We start from the raw sequence: 23,560 nt of genomic DNA, 5'->3' as shown, positions 1-23,560 counted from the left end.
TCTCAGCAAATTTTATTTTGCTTCGATCCTCTCTCCGCAGTGTTTCCACGGGAAGTATGTTCCCTGGCTAACCTGACAAAAATGTTTTTTCCATGTTGGCGCCAAGGATGATTGGGAAGAAAAACATTGGCTTTTGCCGAAAGCTTATCCTGAGATAACGTGCCTTTCAGTTTGTGGTGTGGTTTGATGTAGAGCTTATGTGCTGTTTGGATCATGTGAGGGAAATTGATGATATCAAGTGTAACACAGTCTTTATAAATCGTTAGTGTAACCGTTTATTTTCTTGCCCGGTGCGGGATTCGATACGGCGTGTACTGCTCCACAAGGCGACATCACTAACCGCTCGACTAAAGGGTCAGACCTGTTAGCCAGGGACTAACGTGTCTTATTAGTAGTTAACAGTCGTCACCCTCCCCGGAAGCGCGCCCTCGTGCTTTGTCATTCCGCGCTCCGAAAAGACTTATGAGGATCTGCACACTTCCGGATCCCACCAATGTAACCGTTTATTTATTTGTCCGGTGCGGGATCCGATACGATGTGTACTGCACCACAAGGCGACGTCACTAACCGCTCGGCTAAAGGGTCAGACCTGTTAGCTAAGGACTACCGTGTCTTATTAATAGTTTACATTAGCATTCTTAGATTTGAATTATTTGGTCTATGATAGATACCTTTTGTCTTTTGGATAGTGCTCTGACACAATATTGACAATTCAAAAACATTGATGTTATCCTTTAGGAAAGTCTTTGGCAGGTCTATGATATGAAATCGAGCACGGGACGGAGGCTGTCAGACACCTATTTAATAATTCCAATTCAGTGGTCATCAACTGTTTTAATTTTACGTTACAATTCTGAAATTGGAAAGTCAAATGCTCTGGAGTGCTACATCAGAAAGTCGCCTCTAAGCTTGTTTAGTTCACCCATTTAGATGAAGGTTGCCCTTTAACCTCTTTTCTTCAGCACGGTTCACGACTTCCGATTTCTCCACCATGAATTTGAAAAACTCAGAGAAGTTGCGGCGAACTTCCAGCAAGATAGAGATCTCTGATATCAGAAACTTCAGCGGCACCAAAAAGATAATGTGTGTAGGTAAATGTGCTTTTGTGTTGTACTCTTCCGATCAGTACTTCGCATATATCCTTTTGTTTGTCGGGATCCGGTTGATGTCATGTGTAAACACTGCCGCTGATTAACATTCTCACACTAGCACCGTTGTGGGGCTGATAGTGGCCTATCTTTGGTGAAGCCATTTCATAGAGCGTCATCTTTTAATCATGAGATTTAAAAACTGATCGGACGGGGAGTAAAAGAGATGTCCATTCATATTGCAGCTGTGTTCAAACCACCTAGAGGTACACTCTCGGGTCCGTGTATTTCTGTGTGTATAGTCGTTCGCCAGTATAGACCTGCATTGTGACACCCAGTTTTCTTATAGATAGCTTTTCTCCTTTCCTTCACGTAAAGTGGTATGTTTGCCATATAAAGGCTTCCGTAGGAGTGTGCGCGGATGGCTTGTGACGCAGCAGCGCTGAACGGACAGAGAATTTCTGCTGTCAAGATGGCGACATCGGAGCCGGTAAGAGAGGCAGTGGATGAAGGGGTAAATTTGGCCACCACACTCGGAGAGAACGAAACTTGACCACATTTGGCGATCTTGCCGTATATACTCGTCTATTCGGAATCAGTTGCACGATATTTTTGGCGAATTATCCTGTTCTTTTATTTTATGCCCATATCAATCGGTGTGAGTGAACCATAGCTAACGTTAGCATAAGTGATGGGCAGGGGGTGGCAGTGCCTGACTTTGTTGGCAGGGAGGGACTGAGTGAATACGGTTGAGTCGTGTTCAACTCACTAATTGATATTAATCTTTATTTATGCTGAATCAGTTATTAGAGATTGGCGTCGAACACACTATAGATTCTCATGATCGATTAGACTGATGACTTAAATTCATGACATATGGACACGTGTGTCTCGCCGCTAGCTAGCACATCTGCTAAAACTAATGCTAATCGTGGTTAGCTCTCCCAGTTAGTCTTTTCCAGGTTTGTGTCAGTGCTTGGGTGTCTAACTCAAACTGACTCTTCGTTAGCTACCTGTCTTGTCAAAAACTAGCAGCGATCAGTGGCCCCGTAGTCAACGATCGATAGGCAGCCAGATCAGGGTTGCCAACTTTGGGTACCTGGCTGGAGTGAGATTTTGATGTCATGGTCTTAATCACGTGCGTGCGTACACGCACTGACTCACGTGCACATACGTGCACTCAATTCACCATCAGGGTTTAAAAAAGTATGCAACTTACACGTGTGGCGGGAGTGGCAGCTTAGGTCTAAGATTTAAGGCTATGTAGCCTGAGTACGCCACCCCGGGACTTCCACTCACAATATTAGACATACTCAATAAAGGGCACACAGGTTCATTCACTAATGAAAGTAAGACATGTCTCCAATATCAAAACTTTAACTTTTTATTGAATGTTCACAAGTTAAAAAAATCATTAACAAGAATTCAGAGAAAGAGGAGAATTAGAAGGGTCGCAAGAAGCAGAAATAAAAAAAAAAGGAACACAAGAACCTAACCTACTCCAGACATATAGCCAATAGATGAAAGCGGGGGGGGGGTATTTTGGCCTAATACAACTATAAGAGGCAGACTTGGACTTGATAATCATTTCTACCCGCAGTTCGTATGGTTCCATCTGATTACCTTTGATGCGCATAATGGACGATGGTGTCCCATCTAGTGCAGGACTGTTTCTACACTCTGTTTTGTTCAGGCCAATTGTTGAGATGACTCGTTCTGCATCCGCATTAGACTGAGGTAGGCATAGAACAAGCTGTGCCACCAAAAAAAACCCGAATGTGCTTGTTTAAAGTTGTTTTCATTCTTCTCTCTGTCGTGCACTTAACATTAGACAACAAATGTAAGCTAGCTAGTGGTTTACATAGCTTAAACTAGCTTAAACTTACTCTGAAACTTTGAGCATTTATTCAAAACAAATATTAAAAAACACCCTGGGTTTGTTAATTTATTAATCCATGAATGATAGCTGTCTTCGTCACTTACTTTGGTTTGGTTCATGCCAGGTTAGTTGGAATGTGCCTGGCTTGCTTAAACACTTTCTGGGCTCCTGGCTGTGAACTTGAGCAGCTGTGTGATTAACAGAGATAAGCATCGCACACCAATCAGAAAATCAGAGTGAAGATGCAGCTCCATGGAAACACCCATATGAAACACGAGGTTTTCGAATACTCGGCTATCTTCTAGAGTCAAAGTCGTTCACTTGGTTTAACCAATACTACACCAGAAAGACTTTGACCATAATACTTTCATCTGTTCACCTCTTGCTGTCACAGTGTTTTGGCATGAGAATTGTTTGGGCAGCATGAGAGCATGAGGCTGAAGGTGAAAGCATGTCACACGCCAGAAGTGTGAGAGTTTGCAACCCTGAGCTAGTGAACTTTGCATTTCTCAAGTTGCTAACTTAAACTGGTTTATCAAGGTTGGGTATCTCATTCCACAAAAGTCTGATTAAGTTAATTAACCAACGGAATAGCTTTCTTACTTGATATAGATTAATTATAATGCATTTATAAATAATTTTACCTTTTATGTTTGATTGATTTTGTCCTCTTTTACAGAAAGTAGTTGATGCTGAAGAACCCCAAACTGAAAGCCCAGTGGTTGCGAGTTCTGAGCAGTATATCAAACATCCCTTGCAAAACAGGTATGGATGAACCCATCACAATCTTTGCAAGAATAAATAGGTTCTTCCATTTTTTCACTAAGTTACAGAGATTGTGTACCTTCCTTTAATAAGATGCTATGTGGGCAGAATCTTGGTCTTATTTTGGACATTGCCTATCCTGCTGTTCTGTGGGTCATACCTTTGTTTATGCCACACACACCAAATTTGCCATACTAGTATACGACTCGCTGCTATGGAATTCTAACCCGATTACTTAGACTTTCTCCTTGCAATGTTTGGATGGGAAACACAGCTTGTTCTGTTCGAGGTAGTCCACACAACTAACTACATTATCTTCAAGGATGATGAGTGTTGGATTAAAGGGATAGGGGAAAAAATTTGAGCTAGTGTTACTTATAATAATAATAATTTATAGAGCACTTTTCAGGGAACTCAAAGACACGTTACACAAATTAAAATGATTATAAAAGCAATACACCAAAAATACATAGCACGCAACATTAATCAAACATTTAAAACAGTTCTGAAATTAATGATTTGAACATAGACAGATTGGTGATTGGTGTCGCCCCATGTCCGGTGCTTGGTCCTGAGTCGAGGAGACAGGTGGTTGGCATCAGAGGAGCGGAGGCTGTGGGAGGGAGTATGGAAGTGGAGCAGATCGGTGAAGTTGGAGGGGGCCTGGTTATGGAGGGCTTTGTGAGTGGGGAGAAGGACTTTGAATTGGATCTGTTATGGGACAGGGAGCTAGTGGAGGTTCTTCAGTACAGGGGGGATGTGGTCACGGGAGCAGGAGTGAGTGAGCAGGCAAGCAGCAGAGTTCTGAACTTACTGGAGTTTGTTTAGGACTTTGGATGATAAGCTGTAGAGAATGCTGTTGCAGTAGTCAATTCTGGATGTGATGAAGGCATGAATCAAAGTTTCGGCAGCAGAGAAGGTGAGTGATGGGCAGAGATGTTTTTTAGGTGGAAAAAGGCAGTTCTGGTGATTTGAGTGACTTGGTGTTCAAAGGAAAGGTTGCTGTTGAAATTCTAAGGTTCCAAAGACTCCCAAGGTTGTGGATGTGTGTGTAGTAAGACAGAAGGGCGTTATCGAAGGTGAGGTAGACATTGTGAGTGGTTTTGGTAAGGGATTTGGTACCAATGATGATCATGTCGGATTTATTACAGTTTAGTTTGAGGAAGTTGGCTTGTGTCCGTGATTTAATTCCAGTGAGGCAGTTGGTCAGAGCAGAGAGAGTTGCAGTGGTTATGGATTCAGTAGAGATGTAGAGCTGGACGTCATCGCCATAACAGTTTAAGTGGAGACCATGATGATGTATGATGTTACCAAGGGGTAGCATGTAAAGGAGGAATAGGAGAGGACCAAGCACTGAACCCTGAGTGATGCCGTGGGACAGAGAAGCAGTGGAGGAGATGCAATTGTGGATGCCAATGAACTGTTTTCTGTTTGTGAGATACAACTTAAGTCAGGAGAGGTCAGTACCGGTGATGTTGAGGGAGGATTCAAAGTGGGAGAGAAAAATGGTATGGTTGATGGTGTTGAAAGCTGCAGTGATGAGAAGAAAGCCGCGTTATTTTGTCATTGTACAGTTGTTCGATTACAGTGAAATTTGTTCTCTGCATTTAACCCACCCTATTGTATAGGAGCAGTGGGCAACTGCAGTGCCTGGGGACCAAGTCCAGTTCTTATTTCCATTGCCTTGGTCAGGGGTACAGACAGGAGTATTAACCCTAACATGCATGTCTTTTTGATGGTGGGAGGAAAGTGGAGCACCTGGCGGAAACCCACGCAGACACGGGAAAAACATGCAAACTCCACACTGAAAGGACCTGGGACGGCCTGGGGTTCCAACTCAGGATCTTCTTGCTGTGAGGCAACAATGCTAACCACTGGGCCACTGGGCCGCCCCAACATCCTTGAGGTTATTAGTGTCACTTTTTGCTTTTAAGCAGTCCGTGTGGAGGGGGGAGGGATTTAGCCATTAGCTGTGCTAGCTGAGGGTTGCGTCTACACAGTTCTCACCACATACAGCACCAGCACTACAGAAGAGGACAGTCTGAGGCTTTGGTCCGATCAAGTCAGTGCAACAATCGATTATCGGTAAAAATCCATAAAATGGTACAGGCAAAACCATAAAATCAATTAAATAATCCGATGGTCACAAGGAGTTGTTAAAAGTTAAGTTAAAGGCAAGCAGAGCAACACACAAACCGCCAGCTCATGGTGGTAACCGGCTGGTAACCGGAACTGGAGATGGTTAACTTTACAATCTCTAACTAGAAGAGTGCACTCAGTACAGTGCAGATCCCTGCCAGGCATATCGGCCCTTCTCCGGTTCTCGGACTTGGTGACACACTACACCTTTTTTCGCCTACTGGGAGAAGGGAAAATGAGGAGGCACTGCCTGCGTGCTGTGCCGTGCTTGGACTTAGGCGAAAAACATCTGGGGAGTGAGCACTCAATTGTACTATAAAATGGGTTTTTCAAAGGTTTTGAATCACTACAACTATGAGAGGTCTTTGATCATACAGTCATAACTGCAAAAAATTATTAGGCTGGCAGACCCAGTAGTATGCGAGATAAGCAGCGGACAGATACATGCACACGCATACAGAAAAAAAAACTAAGTGTTTTTCCTGCCATTATAAGACTTTTGCGCTTGAACGGAAATATGGAAAAATAAATTAATATGCAGTGCTCCAGCTAAAAAATCTACATAATGAAAACATTTTGCCTGTCAGGCTTTGAATGTTCAGCCTCCTAGGCGGACCCTTGCATGAATTGGACCAAGTCTAATATGAACTTGCGCTTTCCAGAAAGAAAAGGTTTACTGTGCAACAATTTTGGCCTTACCCTAACCCTGTCTTTTTTTTCATAATATAATAAAGCTGGATAAACCGTTTATGCTCGCTCATACACGACTCATATCTAGGGTTGACTCATATTGGGCAGCGACAAGAATACGCTTCCTATTTTGACTGCTACCTAGAGCAGTGGTTCTCAACTGGTCTGGACTTGAGACCCACATTTTCCTGTGGTCATTAAGTCGCAACCCACTTTTATAGAATTCAAAACCAAGCAAATTTATTTCTCCGAAATGGGCTAGTAGGGGCATCCGGGTGGCGTAGCGGTCTATTCTGTTGCCTAACAAAACAGGGATCGCTGGTTTGAATCTCCGTGTTACCTCCAGTTTGGTCGGACATCCCTACAAACACAATTAGCCATGTCTGCGGGTGGGAAGCCGGCTGTGGGTATGTGTCCTGGTCACTGCACTAGCGCCTCCTCTGGTCGGTCAGGGTGCCTGTTCAGGGGGGAGGGGAAATAGCGTGATCCTCCCACTCGCTACATCCCTTGGCGATACTCCTCACTGTCAGGTGAAAAGAAGCAGTTGGCGACTCCACATGTATTGGAGGAAATATGTCATAGTCTGCAGCCCTCCCTGGATCAGCAGAGGGGGTGGAGCAGTGACTGGGATGGCTCAGAAGAGTGGGGTATTTGGCCAAGTACAATTGGGGAGAAAACGGGGGGATAGGCTAGTAAACACAACATCATCATGACCTTTTTTTTTAACATTAAATAAGCAAATATTTTCATCCCTGCATTCACAGCGCATTACTCTAGCAGTAGCAAACTGATCCTGATTGATAAACTGATAAGCATGAACATCACAACTGCATGCTGCTGATCCTGGTGAATATGAATAAAATGATAATCATAACTGTTTACACCAATGATAATATCTCTGAGTAGGCCTACCAAATGGGCTGTCTCCACTTAACAGGCATTTGGGGAAGCTGATGAGATATTTGGGGATGTTCTTCACACCTGATAGGGTTTCAAAGTCTGGGGCGATCATGCTCCATGTCCAACATGTTCCTCTGTTTTGACTTGCACCAAAACACAAATTATTGTATGCAGGCCCTTAAAAAAAAATCTTTAAAACGAAAAATGCAAGAGACTCAATCTTCCATGACTTTTGAAAACATTTGTGATTTAAATGCATGTGTTCTTAAAATTACGGTAGATTGACTTTGACTATTGATGACCATGTCAGCCAGACAATACGTTAATTATGCACTGGTCCCTAAGTGTGAATGCGTCTGCTCTCCTTCAACACAGTATTGAAATGCTGAATGGCCTCTTCATTCTAACTGTAAGTGCCAGTGGTCTAAATTGCCAGCTATTGAAACTAGCTTCATACAAATTATACTTGATATGCCCCTCGAACAATAGTGTGATGACGATGATAGATCGTTGAAAAATGAGATGAAACATGAGATGGTGCGAGACGGCATGATTTGAGTTGAGCAGACAGTCAGTGCAGGACCAGGTAGGCTGCATTCGCATACTATTCAAATGCAGACAGCTCCAACTGATTATGCCAAAACAAAAAATTTCTATTCAGCTCCACAGCTTTCTTTATTTGACATGGACATGCTTACCAACCTCAGGGACTGTACTGTGACCAAAGTGCAAAGCGTCTATGGTTGTCTATGAATGAACTAAAAGCTTTCATTGGATTAAGCTCGTGGACTATTGACCCTTTGCACGTGATGTCACGTCCCACTCGCGGGGAATATGAACGCCATGACAGACAGCAGGAAGTGATAGACCGGGAAATTCAAAAGCGAACAACAAAAACAAACAAAATATTGTGACGGATGAGTAGCTATTATAGTTTAAATTTAAGTGATGGCTACCAATAGTCAGAGTAATGTTGTGGAGTTGTCCTGTGAAGTGAGTCACCTTGTAGGACGGCACAAAGAGTGATATGTGGAGAAGCTAGCGATAGCATGGTTAGCTACCGACCCGTACCTTCTTCCTACCGATGTGTTCACGGATCTAGCAAAATCGTCCAGTCTGCCCGAGTTCAATCCACACGATCTGTACCACTATGTTACCAACGGAGTGTCCCCATACACAGGTGCTGACCTAAAAGCATACAAAATGTACCTCATAATGGTAAAGGTAAGACATAGCTAGCCAACTGTGTATGTTTTTAACCTGTTTCCCCTAGGATGCCATCAAAACTCAAATCGACTGTAACCAAAAGCAGCTCATACTTTCTTTGCCATTTCATAGTAGGTTACACAGTCTTGCCATCTAGCTAGCATTTGGGTCATTCCATAGAAAGTGTTAAGTTTGAGTCCACAACATGCAAAGGGGACAAGGAGGCATAATAAAACTTGTCAGTAATGTTTTCAGTGTCTGAAGCCACTGATTGAACTGTACTCGTTAGCATGAAGCAAAATACAATTAAATAATAAATATACAATTTGTATATTTTTAGCTGTTTTTGTTAAATTACAATCATTTTCTCATATAATTGTATATATATATATATATTGTATATTTTAACCAAAAATTATGCATTTTTAATTTAATTAACACATTTCATATGAAGAGGGAAGTATTTTTGCTCATAAGAACAATAACAGTCTGAGATTTATGTGATATTTTTTAAGTGTTACCTTACATGAAGCCACTGAGGATGCACAAGCCAGTGCATCCTTAGTGCCGGTCCCAAGCCCGGACAAATGGGGAGGGTTGCGTCAGGAAGGGCATCCGGCATAAAGTCTTTGCCAAATCAAATATGTGGATCATAAATAAGACTTACATACCGGATCGGTCGAGGCCCGGGTTACCAACGACCGCCACCGGTACTGTTAACCAGCAGGGTGTCGGTGGAAACTATGCTACTGTTGGGCGAAGGAGAAGGAGAGGGGGAAAGCATGTCCAGAGGCAGCTAGAGAGGAGGAAGGGTAGGCATGTGGAGGTGAGAGTTGGAACTTTGAATGTTGGCACTATGACTGGTAAAGGGAGAGAGCTGGCTGACATGATGGAAAGAAGAAAGGTAGGCATACTGTGTGTGCAAGAGACCAGGTGGAAGGGGAGTAAGGCCAGGAGTATCGGAGGTGGGTTCAAACTCTTCTACCATGGTGTGAATGGGAGGAGTAATGGGGTAGGGGTAATTCTGAAGGAAGAGTATGTCAAGAGCGTGCTGGAGGTGAAGAGAGTGTCAGACAGAGGGATGAGTATGAAGCTGGAAATTGAAGGTTTATTGCTGAATGTTATCAGCGCATATGCCCCGCAAGTTGGGTGTGAGATGGATGAAAAAGAAGAATTCTGGAGTGAGTTGGACGACATGGTGGAGAGGGTACCCAAAGAGGAGAGTGGTGATTGGAGCGGACTTCAATGGACATGTTGGTGAAGGGAACAGAGGTGATGAGGAGGTGATGGGAAGGTATGGAGTCAAGAAGAGAAATGTGGAAGGACAGATGGTGGTCGATTTTGCGAAAAGGATGGAAATGGCTGTGGTGAATACATATTTCAAGAAGAGGGAGGAACACAGGGTGACGTACAAGAGTGGAGGAAAGTGCACACAGGTGGACTATATCTTATGTAGAAGGCGCCATCTAAAAGGGATTGGAGACTGCAAGGTGGTGACGGGAGAACGTAGCTAGGCAGCATCGGATGGTGGTCTGTAGGATGACTTTGGAGACCAAGAAGAGGAAGCGAGTGAAGAGACAGCCGAAGATCAAATGGTGGAAGTTGAAGAAGGAAGACTGTTGTGTGGAGTTCAGGCAGGAGTTAAGACAGGCACTGGGTGATAGTGAAGAGTTGCCAGATGGCTGGAAAACCACTGCAGAAATAGTGAGGGAGACAGCTAGGAAGGTACTTGGTGTGTCATCAGGACAGAGCAAGGAAGACAAGGAGACTTGGTGGTGGAATGAGGAAGTACAGCAAATTATACAGAGGAAAAGGTTGGCAAAGAACAAGTGGGATAGTAAGAGAGATGAAGAAAGTAGACAGGAGTACAAGGAGATGCAGCGTAAAGCAAAGAGAGAGGTGGCAAAGGCAAAGGAAAAGGCGTATGGTGAGTTGTATGACAGATTAGACACTAAGGAAGGAGAAAAGGACTTGTACTGATTGGCTAGACAGAGGGACCAAGCTGCAAAGGATGTACAGCAAGTTAGGGCGATCAAGGATAGAGCTGGAAATGTGCTGACAAGCGAGGAGAGTGTGCTAAGAAGGTGGAAGGAATACTTTGAGGGGCTGATGAATGAAGAAAATGAGAGAGAGAGAAGGTTGGATGATGTAGGGATAGTGAATCAGGAAGTTCAGCGGATTAGCAAGGAGGAAGTGAGGGCAGCTATGAAGAGGATGAAGAGAGGAAAGGCAGTTGGTCCTGATGACATACCTGTGGAGGCATGGAGATGTTTAGGAGAGATGGCAGTGGAGTTTTTAACTAGATTGTTTAACACAATCCTGGAAAGTGAGAGGATGCCTGAGGAGTGGAGAAGAAGCATACTGGTACCGATTTTCAAGAACAAGGGCGATGTGCAGAACTGTAACAACTACAGAGGTATAAAGTTGATCAGCCACAGCATGAAGATTTGGGAAAGAGTAATAGAAGCTAGGTTAAGAGGAGAGGTGACGATCAGCGAGCAGCAGTATGGTTTCATGCCACGAAAGAGCACCACAGATGCGATGTTTGCTTTGAGAATGTTGATTGAGAAGTATAGAGAAGGCCAGAAAGAGTTGCATTGTGACTTTGTAGATTTAGAGAAAGCTTATGACAGAGTGCCGAGAGAGGAGGTGTGGTATTGTATGAGGAAGTCAGGAGTTGCAGAGAAGTATGTAGGAGTGGTGCAGGATACGTATGAGGGAAGTGTGACAATGGTGAGGTGTGCAGTTGGAATGACAGATGGGTTCAAGGTGGAGGTGGGATTACATCAAGGATCGGCTCTTAGCCCTTTCTTGTTTGCAATGGTGATGGACAGGTTGACGGACAAGATCAGGCAGGAGTCTCCATGGACGATGATGTTTGCGGATGACATTGTGATCTGTAGCGAGAGTAGGGTGCAGGTTGAGGAGAGCCTGGAGAGGTGGAGGTATGCACTGGAGAGAAGAGGAATGAAAGTCAGTAGGAGCAAGACGGAATACCTATGCGTGAATGAGAGAGAGGACAGTGGAATGGTCAGGATGCAAGGAGTGGAGGTGACAAAGGCATTTGAGTTTAAATACTTGGGGTCAACTGTCTAAAGTAACGGGGAGTGCAGTAGAGAGGTGAAAAAGAGAGTGCAGGCAGGTTGGAGTGGGTGAAGAAGTGTGTCAGGAGTGATTTGCGACAGAAGGGTATCAGCAAGAGTTAAAGGGAAAGTTTACAAGATGGTTGTGAGACCAGCTATGTTATATGGTTTGGAGACAGTGGAACTGACGAAAAGACAGGAGGCGGAGCTGGAGGTGGCAGAGTTGAAGATGCTAAGATTTTCACTGGGAGTAACGAAGAAGGACAGGATTAGGAACGATTATATTAGAGGGACCGCTGAGGTTGGACGGTTTGGAGACAAAGCAAGAGAGGCAAGATTGAGATGGCTTGGACATGTGTGGAGGAGAGATGCTGAGTGTATTGGGAGAAGGATGCTGAATATGGGGCTGCCAGGGAAGAGGAGAAGAGGAAGGCCAAAGAGGAGGTTTATGGATGTGGTGAGGGAAGACATGCAGGTGGCTGGTGTGACAGAGGAAGACGCAGAAGACAGGAAGAAATGGAAACGGATGATCCGCTGTGGCGACCCCTAACGGGAGCAGCCGAAAGTAGTAGTAGTAGTTACATGAATGTGAGAAATGGTCAGTGTACATGAGAAAATGATTGTAATTTAAGAAAAACAGCTAAAAATATACAAATTGTATATTTATTATTTAATTGTATTTTGCTTCATGCTAAACAGTAAATTTGAATCAGTGGCTTCAGACACTGAAAACATTACTGACAGTTTTACTATGCCTCCTTGTCCCCTTTGAATGTTGTGGACTCAAACTTAACACTTTCTATGGAATGACCCAAATGCCAGCTAGATGGCAAGACTGTGTAACCTACTATGAAATGGCAAGGAAAGTATGAGCCGCTTTTGGTTACAGTCGATTTGAGTTTTGATGGCATCCTAGGGGAAACAGGTTAAAAACATACACAGTTGGCTAGCTATGTCTTACCTTTGCCATTATGAGGTACATCCCCCTGCTGTGAGCGTAGCGGCGCGATTCTGTAACCCAACCAGCTGCAAAGAACTGGTAAGCATCCAGACTTTTGTATGCTTTTAGGTCAGCACCTGTGTATGGGGACACTCCGTTGGTAACATAGTGGTACAGATCGTGTGGATTGAACTCGGGCAGACTGGACGATTTTGCTAGATCCATGAACACATCGGTAGGAAGAAGGTACGGGTCGGTAGCTAACCCTGTTATCAAGGTGACTCACTTCACAGGACAACTCCACAACATTACTCTGACTATTGGTAGCCATCACTTAAATTTAAAATATAATAGCTACTCATCCGTCGCAATATTTTGTTTGTTTTTGTTGTTCGCTTTTGAATTTCCTGGTCTATCACTTCCTGCCGTCCGTCATGGCGCAGTCTCCCTCGTCACATGATAATTGTGATGTGTCTGCAAAGGGTGAATATGGTGGCAGAGATCTGAACATTGACAGCTGCTGGTTGGAGGTTTTTTCAGAGAAACGATGGCAAGAAACTGTTTCAAAGAAATCATGAGATTTCTCCGTTTCAACTACAGAGAGGAGAGGCTTGAGCGTCTGTTGGCTGATAAATTATCATATAAACCCGTTTTCTACAGCATGAAAGTGTTTTTTTTGTTTTTTTTTGACCACACTCATTCAGAAGTGGATCGTGGCCCAAGAGTTGAGAAACACTGACCCAGAGGAAGTTGGTCCTTTATAACGTACCCATTTTTGGGATTCTAGCAATTATTTTAATAACTTTTGATCAAGTCACCACCTGATATGAGTCAACCATAGCAGGGCTCTCCGCTAACTTTTTTTCTCAAAAAGTACACATTTACACAAAGAAATTTAGGAGCACTGAAAAATGTTCAAGTATATATGGAAAACTGCACCTGATTAACGTAAAAAAACAAAACACAATACCCCCTCCAGGCTACTGCCTTGGCAGGGTTAATAATTGTTGAGCTGAGCACAAGTTGAACATTATTTTTTTTTATTTATCAACAAAACAAATTCAGCTGTTATATATTTTCTCAACTGTTATATTTTCGGTAATCCCCCCCCCCCTTTTCTCCTTAATTGTACTTGGCCAGTTACCCCACTCTTCTGAGCCGTCCCGGTTGCTGCTCCACCCCCTCTGTCGATCCAGGGGACTTGCAGACTACCACGTCTCCTCCAATACATGTGGAGTCACCAGCCAATTCTTTTCACCTGGCAGTGAGGAGTTACGCCGGGGGGACATAGCACATGAGAGGATCATGCTATTTCCCCCCAGTTCCCCCTCCTCCCTGAACAGGCACCCCAACCGACTAGAGGAGGTGCTAGTGCAGCGATCAGGACACGTACCTACATCCGGCTTCCCACCCACAGACATGGCCAATTATGTCTGTAGGGACACCCGACCAAGCCGGAGGTAACACGCGGATTCAAACTGGCGATCCCCGTGTTGGTAGTCAACAAAATCGACTGCTACGCCACCCAGATGCGCTATTTTCAGTAATCTTAAAACAATACTTGTTTCCTCAAACTAGTAGATACAACCTTATCTCACAATGTGTTCCATACCTACATAGAATTAACCATTTGGTCCTATTATAAACAGTTAATTTTGCAGTGAGGTGGATAATTTTGTCTTTTTGCAATGTGTCCTATACAAGAAAATGTCCCATGCAATGGCTAAACCCAAATTGTGAAACATTTTGATTCATAACAAATTAGACTTATGTCTTACACATAGCCTATCCTGTGAATAGTGCACTTTCATCATAGTGCTGTTGGGATTTCAGATTTTTTTGTAACCACATAAAATGTTTTTGGACTCCAGGCCCCCTTAGATAAACTATTTCAGGGATAGAATGTTAATTTTCAAGTCTACTGCCTTATGCATTGTATTTTTTTCTTAAGTGCCATTGGAAGAAAGGGACTCTTAAGCTTCTGGGTTGTCTGGAATTGGCAAGACTGATGTGTTATGGAACTGTGTATTTTGAAACTTAAGGTAGAACGAGTAGGATTTTCCCAAAAATCAATGTATAGCCTCATACAAAAATAATCCCTCTCAATCATCACTTGTGACCCACTAGACGTGTGTGGCGGTGTCTGTATCTGCAGAGACCCTGTCGTCTGCCTGCACGTTTTTCTTATTTTGCGGTGTATGGGATGTTTCTGGGTATTAACCTTTGGGCAGCGGGACTCTATAAAAATGTAGCAACCAGGTGCCAGGTCAAGATTGTAAGCACGCATCCAAGAGGAAACTACGACAATGGTGGACACCACCAAAAAGATGCAAATATAACGAGACGAAGCACCAAGTGGACAAAGCTCGTACCAAAACGAGAGTAAATCTGGGGTTGGCCTTCACCTTCTGGCGAGCACTGAAGTTGAGGATGGGACTGAAGAACGATGTGAGTTGGCCTGTACACTGGGGCAGCTGTGGTCGGGGGCCGTGTGCGTCTGTTGTCGTTGAGCTGGGAAGGAGGGGCCAACTTTGAATGTTGTGTTTACAAACCGCAACTGGAAAATCCTACTCGTTCTACCTTTTTCCTGTGGCAATATTTTTGTCTTGGGCCTCCACAGCAACTAATACCAATCATGGATTGCTCCCCATCGAAGGCTTTTTTTTCCTCTTTTTTTTTTTTTTTAATTAGATAGCGATATTCAAGAGACAGGAAAGAAAGAGGGGATGACATGCAGCAAAGGGTCTGGGCTGGATTCTAACCCAGGCCGCTGCAGTAAAGACTCAACTTTATGTGGTACGCGTTCTACTAGGTGACTCACTGGGGTGCCCCCTCCATCGAAGGCTTTACCTAATCTGGTGTGTTTGTATGTCTCAGTGCACTCGGCTTGGTGCACTGTAAGAGTCATGCCTTATGCCTGTGTGCCACCTCATATCTCTGCAACAGGGTTGTATAATAATTTGTGTATGCGGGGTAGGACATCATGCCAATACCTTTCTGTAATGTTAGCCTGCATGTACTGCTTGTCTCTAGTCTGCTGATTTGGCTTTGCTGAATGTGATATGATGGCATTCTTTCAGGGTGTGTGTGTGTATCGGGGGGGGGGGGGTTATTGGAACAGTTACAGTGTTGGTGGGTTTTGAGGGGAGGTGCACAGGGTTCATCTCATGCCCTTTTTCTGCCCTCAGCCCTCCCCTTACCAGGCCTACCCTTCCTGGGAATAGATGAAAGAATAATGGCACCCCTCATACACAATGGGTGCATTTGTAGGGCGGGTGACTGCCTGGTTTCTCTGTTCTTCTGCATTGATATTCATGCCACTCTGCCAAGCTGTTGTATTCTGTGATGAAACAGGTCCTGTATATCCAAGTTAAATTGATAGGGCTCTGTTTTAGACTCTTTGTGGTTACTTTATATTGGGATATATTGAGGCTCTTATAACATTGATAAGAGATGGGATGATGGGATGTCATTTAGGCCACTGTTTTTGCTAAGGCAAAGTACACATCAGGCATACATGAGGTCCAGGGGCCCTGCTGATTTGCGTTAGGTCATGTTAATCGACCATGTTCATGAGAAATCTAAGGTCTTTGTCCAAATAGTTTTATCTAAAGCATTGATAATTCTGTATAAGAACCTATTCCCCATTTTTCGTAAACATGTCTTTCCACAGCACTATGAAAATCAATGAAGTTTTGTAAAAGGTATTGCTGTTTTTTTTTCTCCTAGATGGGCCCTGTGGTATTTCAAAAATGACAAGAGCAAAAGCTGGACAGAGAACTTGCGTCTCATCTCCAAGTTTGACACAGTGGAAGATTTTTGGGCGTAAGTCTTTTTCTCCTCTAACCCCGTCATGAAATCATGATTTAGTCAAACTAACAAGGGTGGAAAAAGGGAATAATTCAAAAGAAGGGGTTTTCCATAGACAGGTTTTGTCCTTCATTCAGTGCAGAAAATCCACAAGTAGGGTTTTGTACTAAAATTCTTATTTGTTACAAAGTAGAAATCACACATTCTGTTAAATGGGTTATGAAAACACAGAAACAGAATACAGCATCTTGATACTGGTCAATTTACTGGAGTACATTTACATGGAAACCAGTATCCCACCTACTCCCAGTACAACATAAGTATTCGTACTTGTCGTCCTGTCTGAAAGTTAGCTGTTAGCCAGAGAACGGGTTCTGTCTATGCAGTGACAGACAGTAAACCATTGCGTCAGGTTCGTAATCATATATGCCATGACGGCATCTGGTAATTGAACAGTACACAAATGACTGACTTCATCAGCTTTCTTCACAAGAACTGAAAAGACGGCTGGAGAGAGAGGCACATTGATAAGACGCCTACATCTAAAAACAAGATTTTTACCAAGTTGTGTAAGGTTGATAGGGAGTCTCACCAAGCTGTCTTTCTTGTCAAACCGAACGGTAGCCTACAGTGGTTTTTACTTTTCCCTGCACTAGTGTGGTTGTGACACATGAAATTATACTGGGTTTACTCGTAAGAAGGTGATCTGAGGCTACTGTGTAATTGGTTTCCTCAGATTTTCCATGGGGCACAGTTCTGTGCGCCCCGGACACTCCCACTTTTATTGGCAGCGAATTGGTATTGTTTTAATGGGGTTTTTTATCTCGTGATTGGACAATTCTCGTGGCTGTCTGTCATGTTCACACCCACCACGCCTCGTCTCACCTGTCAATCATCCACTGTCTGCGAACCCTGATAAAATCTATAGGCTACCTACATTGTCCAAGGCCTACTTTGCGCCAAGGTAAATTGCACCCTCCCCCAAAAAAAAATTTAGCATCAACCGCCACTGCTCATCATCATTGTTGATGTTATGTCAGATGCCTGTCATGTTACCTCAATTTATAGAGCTGCTGCACTATTCATCACCCTTTTTTTTTTTTTTTAGTTTTTAAAGTTTTATTTTTTCTCTCTGTTACTTTTATTGCCAACCCCTGCAAATACTGTACATTGGACTGTTAAATGTTAAAGTTGGACTCTTGTTATTTTTAAATTAAAAATAAGCCTGGCCTGGGGCGTTCAGGTAGCGTAGCGGTCTATTCCATTGCCTACCAACACGGGGATCGCCAGTTCGAATCTCCGCGTTACCCCTGGCGTGTTTGCGTCGTCAGAAGCTGGATGTGGGTATGTGTCCTGGTCGCTGCGCTAGCGCCTCCTCTGGTCGGCCGGGGTGCCTGTTCAGGGGGAGGGGGAACTGGGGGGAATAGTGTGATCCTCCCACGTGCTACGTCCCACTGGCGAAGCTCCTCACTGTCAGATGAAAAGAAGCAGCTGGTGACGCCAGGTGTATCGGAGGAGGCATGTGGTAGTCTGCAGCCCTTCCCGGATTGGCAGAGGGGGTGGAGCAGTGACCGGGACGGCTCGGAAGAGTGGGGTAATTGGCGAAATACAATTGGGGAGAAAATAAAATTTAAAAAATCCTTACCTGTAAATGCTGTTAAATTTTAGATTTTAGTGTAGTTAGCCTGACTTCTGAGCATTTCGTTGTACAGCAATGTCTGCAACCACTGTATTGTTGTGCATTTGACAAATAAACAAACTTTAACTTCACACTAGATGCAAGAAAAAATCAAATATGCCCAGTATTGGCTGAGAATTTTTCTGCTTGCAGTCAAATTCTGATTAGATTCAATGTTTACTACAGTACCCAGAATTCATTGTGAACACTGCAGTCAAATATCCAACTCCATTTCATGTAATTCCTCTTCAGTGGACTCCGCCTTATAGAAACAGCAGACTGCCAAAATATCTTAAAATATGTCCTCTTCCATTACATGTTCTACAGTTTTTTCTCAGATGGCCGTTTCTGCTTTTTGTATTTTACTCTTAAAATTACCATGATCTCATAGAAGGAGTCTAGCTGAACGGGAATCATCATCAACTCTGTAGTTGAGATGCACTAATATCAATTTTTCAATACCAATTGAGTATGGATCTTTTAACTATCCGCCGATATTGAATACTGATCTGATCTGTTACTTTTGCTGAACTGTGCAGACTTAGACCATTAAGAGCGATTATACAGAAATGGCACTGTCCTATAGTGAGCATTACTGAGGACCAATATGTAAGTAAATAAAGTTGAAAAACAGAGGTGTCCCTTTAAAGTATTTACTATATTCCATTCTCGATTAAATTTGCAGTTTCAATGCAGTGATATTATTTAAAATGTATACCATTGTGGTGAGGCCAGTGTTGGCACTTAAGTCACAACTTTGGCATTTTGACGTCACTCATTTTTCTTACAGGCTATACAACCACATACAACAGCCAAGTAAACTGGGATTTGGCTGTGACTATTGCTTATTTAAGGTAAGGACTTTCACAAACCTAAACGAAGTTGTGTGTGTGTGTGTCTGTATATACACCCATCAGCCAAAACATTAAAAACCACCTGCCTAATATTGTGTAGGTCCCCCTCGTGCCGCCAAAACAGTTCTGACCCAATGAGGCATGGACTCCACAAGGCCTCTGAAAGGGTGTACTCTAGTATCTGGCACCAAGACATTAGCAGCACATCCTTTAAGTCCTGTTAGTTGCAAGGTAGAGCTTCCATGGATAGGACTTGTATTCCCAGCACAATCCCACAGATGCTTGATTGGATTGAATTCTGGGGAATTTGGAGGCCAAGGCAACACCTTGAACTCTTTGTCATGTTCCTCAAACTATTGCTGAACAATTTTGCAGTGTACATTATCCTGCTGAAAGAAGCCACTGCCATCAGGGAATACCATTGCCAGGAAGGGGTGTACCTGGTCTGCAACGATGTTTAGGTCGGTGGTACGTGTCAAAGCAACATCCACATGAATGCCAGGACCCAAGGTTTCCCAGCAGAACATTGCCCCAAACATCACACTCCCTCCGCCAGCTTGCCTTCTTCCCACAGTGCATCCTGATGCCATCTCTTCCCCCAGGTAAACGACGCATCCAGCCTTCCACATGATGTAGAAAAAAGCGTTACTCATCAGACTAGGCCACCTTCTTCCACTGCTCCATGGTCCAATTCTGACGCTCATGTGCCCATTGTAGGCGCTTACGATGGTGGTTGGGTCATCGTGCGCACTCTGACTGGTCTGCGACTACACAGCAAGCTGTGATGCATTGTGTGTTCTGACACCTGTCTATCATAGCCAGCTTTAACTTTTTCAGTTACTCTTCTGTGGGATCAGACCAGACCCCCACATGCATAGTGGTTTTAATGCTTTGGCTGATCTGTGTGTGTGTGGGGGGGGGGGATTTACCTAAATACTTCATAATGTTGTTACATTCCATGTGTTTCATTTCAGCAAGTGACCCTGTTTAATGTTTTGAATGTGCAGTCTGTGCACATTCACAACATTTGAACACGCAGCATTCTGATTCTCATTAATGGGCAGGGAGCTAATGGTGTTGTGGTTGGTGACATTCACATGTGTCTTGAGAACCTGGGTTTCATCTCGTGCTCCCAGGCCTTAACCCTTACATACTTTAGGGGCATTGCACAAGTTTGCTAATCCTGTGCCTCAAGCAAGTTTGCGTAAACTAGGATTTTGTCTGGGTGGTTAGGCTGTACATAAAGACACAAGGACAGGAATCAAATGTTTTAAAGAAGAAAAAACAAAGTGCATCTAAAATTATCTTTGAAAAGTATCCACCTACCTAGGACTCAATGTCTATTACCCCTAAGGTGTAATAGGCATAATAGATGTTATTTATGTACACAGTGCAATGAAAAGAAATTAACAGTCATCAGTAGGTAGTTTCTGTCGATAAATCTGTGTGGAATACATTTGTTTGTTTTTTGCTTTTGTTTTTTTAGGTTTTGATCACGTTTTATGGTTGTGTGTTTTTGTGAAAATATTCAGTCAAAAATTATGTTAGCCATCCTAAATTGGTAGATTATTCCAATAAACCAGAAGCTTGCATTCTAAGTCCTGTTTGCTTTGTGCACTTAGGATGGGATCAAGCCCATGTGGGAGGATGACAGGAACAAGTTAGGAGGACGATGGCTGATAACCCTCAGCAAACAGCAGAGACACAATGACCTCGACCGATATTGGATGGAGACGGTAAGACTGCCTTTGGCCTCTGTTGCTTTTCATAAAACAGGCCATCTGTCAGATGCACCTGAACACCATCCCTTTATAAATGGCTCATAATCCTCTGATATGTCACGCCCTGTGTTTTGTAGCTTTTGTGTTTAGTTGGAGAGTCGTTTGATGAAGCCAGTGAAGATGTGTGCGGTGCTGTGGTCAATGTCAGACCTAAGGGTGATAAAATAGCCATCTGGACCAGCAACTGCCAAAACAGGGAATCCATCATGACGATAGGGTAAGAATGCATGGTGTTCGCATTGTCGTCTCATTATACGTGATATTAGAGTGCCTATATGAAACAATAAGTCATGCAGTATGTAGAAGTAATGGTTGTAAGTTGATTTGTCACCCATAGTTGACCACTAGATGGTGACACCAAGTAGACTTGGTGTAGACCAATTACGCTTCACAAAGTACACATTAAATGTACCTATTTCCCTCTCCGCCCACAGACAACAATATAAAGAGCGACTGAACCTCCCCATGAAAGCCATGATTGGCTACCAGTCACATGACGACACGTCCAGCAAGAGTGGCTCCACCACCAAGAACATGTACTCTGTTTGAAGATATCCTCCATTTCAACTTGCCGTAGGTTTAAGCAATTACCAACCTGCATTATCAAAATACTTTTGAGCTGTCAACTATTGTAGTGTCCTTCCTTTTTATTGAAAAGAGACTTGTTTATAGTGTACACAGATGGTGCTTCCCCAACCAGAGTAATTGGCTGATCAAGTACCTTTTTGTTAAAGTGGGGAAGAGCGTGGTAAGAACAGTATTTAGCAGAACATGACGGATGTGAGCTAGAGAGCACAATTGAGTTACTTAAAAGATTTGAGGCATTTCTGTCGTTAATACCAGTGACTCACTCCAGCTTTGCTGAGGAGGAGCGTTTCCATTACTCAAAGCTTAGAGTTGCCACAAAAAACCCTTTCTTAACTATAAGATTTTTTTTTTTTTTTTTTTTTTTTTGATCATGCGAAGTTCTCCTTCTGAAAGCTTTCTCATCTCACAGGACAAGATGGTAGGTAACTTAGTTTATTCAGAGAGAATTTTTATTGGCAGTTTTAAGTTGATGCATCTAGAGGTGTTGAGCATTGGATGGGCTTCCGGATGCACCTGTTGGAGATCATACATTTTCGTAAAGGTTTGTAAAAGGTTAGCTGTGGTCACACTCCAAAGTATGATATTTGGACGAAAGGCCACATATTGTTTCAGCCATGCTGGAATTTTGAAATACTGCTTGTAGTACTATTTTAAACTCTTGATTTACTTTTTGCTTCCCCTTACATTTATTTATAATGTATGCATTGCAGATCAACTACTTAGATGGAGTACAACCCTTAGACTCTTGTTTCTTCTTCTTTTCTTTTTTTTCTTTTGTTATTGAGGAGGTTAACGATGTGGACTACTGCTTAATATTGAAAAAAAAACATTTTACAGTATACAGTAAAGATGCCTGGACAGAATTAAGTGTGCGTCTCACTGTTTTCTTCCTAACAAAACTGTAGATATATCACACCGCTCTCTGGGTTGATGCAAAAGAGAGATGATATTAATTGTGAAATGATTTTGCTCATAATGTATCTTTATTATCTGTAATTCCAGGATGTATATTACCTTCTTTCAAGTAAAAGTTAAGTGCTTTGCATTAAAACCAGAATCATGCAGTCTCCTTTTTGTGTTGCTCCTTTTTGAGGATTCTTGTGGCTGTATCACTCGACTGTCGGCTGCATTCAGTTCTCATTTGGTACTTCCCACTTTTCCTCTCTTGTCTTTTGGGTGAACTGTTAATTAAGATTCAGACAACTTTATTATTTATTTTTTAACTGTATTAATGGTATTTGACGTAGGAATTTGTCAGCCCATATATATACTGGAGTGAGAGAAGGGAACGGAATGCATCGTTGGAAGGGCCCTCACAACCTCTCCTACCCTCCGCAAGTCATCAACATAACTGGGCGGAAGCGCTAATGCCAGCATGGAGACTGCCATTTAAGTTTTGTCATTGCAGTGTTTGATCTTTATTAACAACTACAATCTGGTTGTTTCATACGTGCACACTTTTGAGATTACACCTATAGCTACAGTTATACACTATACAAACATTTTAATTTGGTAGGTCAGGTGAATCGGCCATACTAAAATTGTCCCTTGGTGTGTGTGTGTGCGTGCGCGTGTCGGCCCTGTGATGGACTGGCGGCCTGTCCAGGGTGTCTCCCTGCCTGTTGCCCAATGACTGCTGGGATAGGCTCCAGCATCCCTGCGACCCTGAGTAGGATAAGCGGTTTGGATAATGGATGGATGGAAATATAGCCTACATCTATTCCTTACTAGTTTGTGCTTTTGAGTAGCCTTCATAAAATTCAACCCAGACCAGAAAAGCTTCTTCAATAACTTTAACGTAGTAATGAGCATGAAGCAGTTAAGATTGTATTTCTACTAATTGTCCAGGAGATTGTGTTTGTCTAAGATCACATGGGGGCGGGGGGGGGAGCTGTGGGATGCACTTGGATTCGAAGTTCGCATTTTTGAGACCTTGGCCAAAGGGAGGGGATACAAGGGAGGGGAAGTAATCCCGTATATCACTCTAACAGGAATTTAGGTATTCCCTCCCTGAGCCAAGGGAAGGGAACAGCAAGAAGAAAGCATTTAATCTAGTGAGTGCCTCCATTGTCTCTTGTTCGGTGAAGTACACCACTGAGGTTATGAGAGTTGGCAAACATTTAGACAAGTTCGCTTTAACTAAATGGCTAGCAGTCACC

At 43.2% G+C, this 23,560-nt stretch overlaps 1 protein-coding gene across 2 annotated transcripts; it reads left to right on the top strand.

Annotated features, from left to right (window-relative positions):
- Nucleotides 1-1,024: 1,024 nt before the first annotated feature.
- Nucleotides 1,025-22,464, top strand: eif4e1c (eukaryotic translation initiation factor 4E family member 1c). Of its 2 annotated transcripts, none has more exons than XM_056291751.1 (8): nucleotides 1,025-1,087; nucleotides 1,488-1,578; nucleotides 3,647-3,732; nucleotides 16,420-16,515; nucleotides 18,969-19,032; nucleotides 20,655-20,768; nucleotides 20,891-21,030; nucleotides 21,248-22,464. In XM_056291751.1, exons 2-8 carry the CDS (start codon nucleotides 1,510-1,512, stop codon nucleotides 21,360-21,362), a joined length of 684 nt encoding a protein of 227 aa, XP_056147726.1. In that variant the 5' UTR covers nucleotides 1,025-1,087; nucleotides 1,488-1,509; the 3' UTR covers nucleotides 21,363-22,464. The 2 variants fall into 2 exon arrangements, with proteins under 2 accessions (XP_056147726.1, XP_056147725.1); XM_056291750.1 differs by having other exon boundaries at nucleotides 1,488-1,602.
- Nucleotides 22,465-23,560: the final 1,096 nt, after the last annotated feature.

Source organism: Lampris incognitus, chromosome 13 (assembly GCF_029633865.1).
Source record: "Lampris incognitus isolate fLamInc1 chromosome 13, fLamInc1.hap2, whole genome shotgun sequence".
NCBI classification, from domain to species: Eukaryota; Metazoa; Chordata; class Actinopteri; order Lampriformes; family Lampridae; genus Lampris; species Lampris incognitus.
Note: the sequence above shows the minus strand (reverse complement) of the source record. Positions and strands in the feature narration are given on the sequence as shown.

Excerpts from the sequence above, each read along its gene's own strand:
- eif4e1c (XM_056291750.1), top strand. The coding sequence starts at position 1,510 with ATGGCTTGTGACGCAGCAGCGCTGAACGGACAGAGAATTTCTGCTGTC. Across the intron at positions 16,516-18,968 it reads ACAGTGGAAGATTTTTGGGC|GCTATACAACCACATACAAC; the intron begins GTAAGTCTTTTT and ends TTTTTCTTACAG. Across the intron at positions 20,769-20,890 it reads ACCGATATTGGATGGAGACG|CTTTTGTGTTTAGTTGGAGA; the intron begins GTAAGACTGCCT and ends TGTGTTTTGTAG.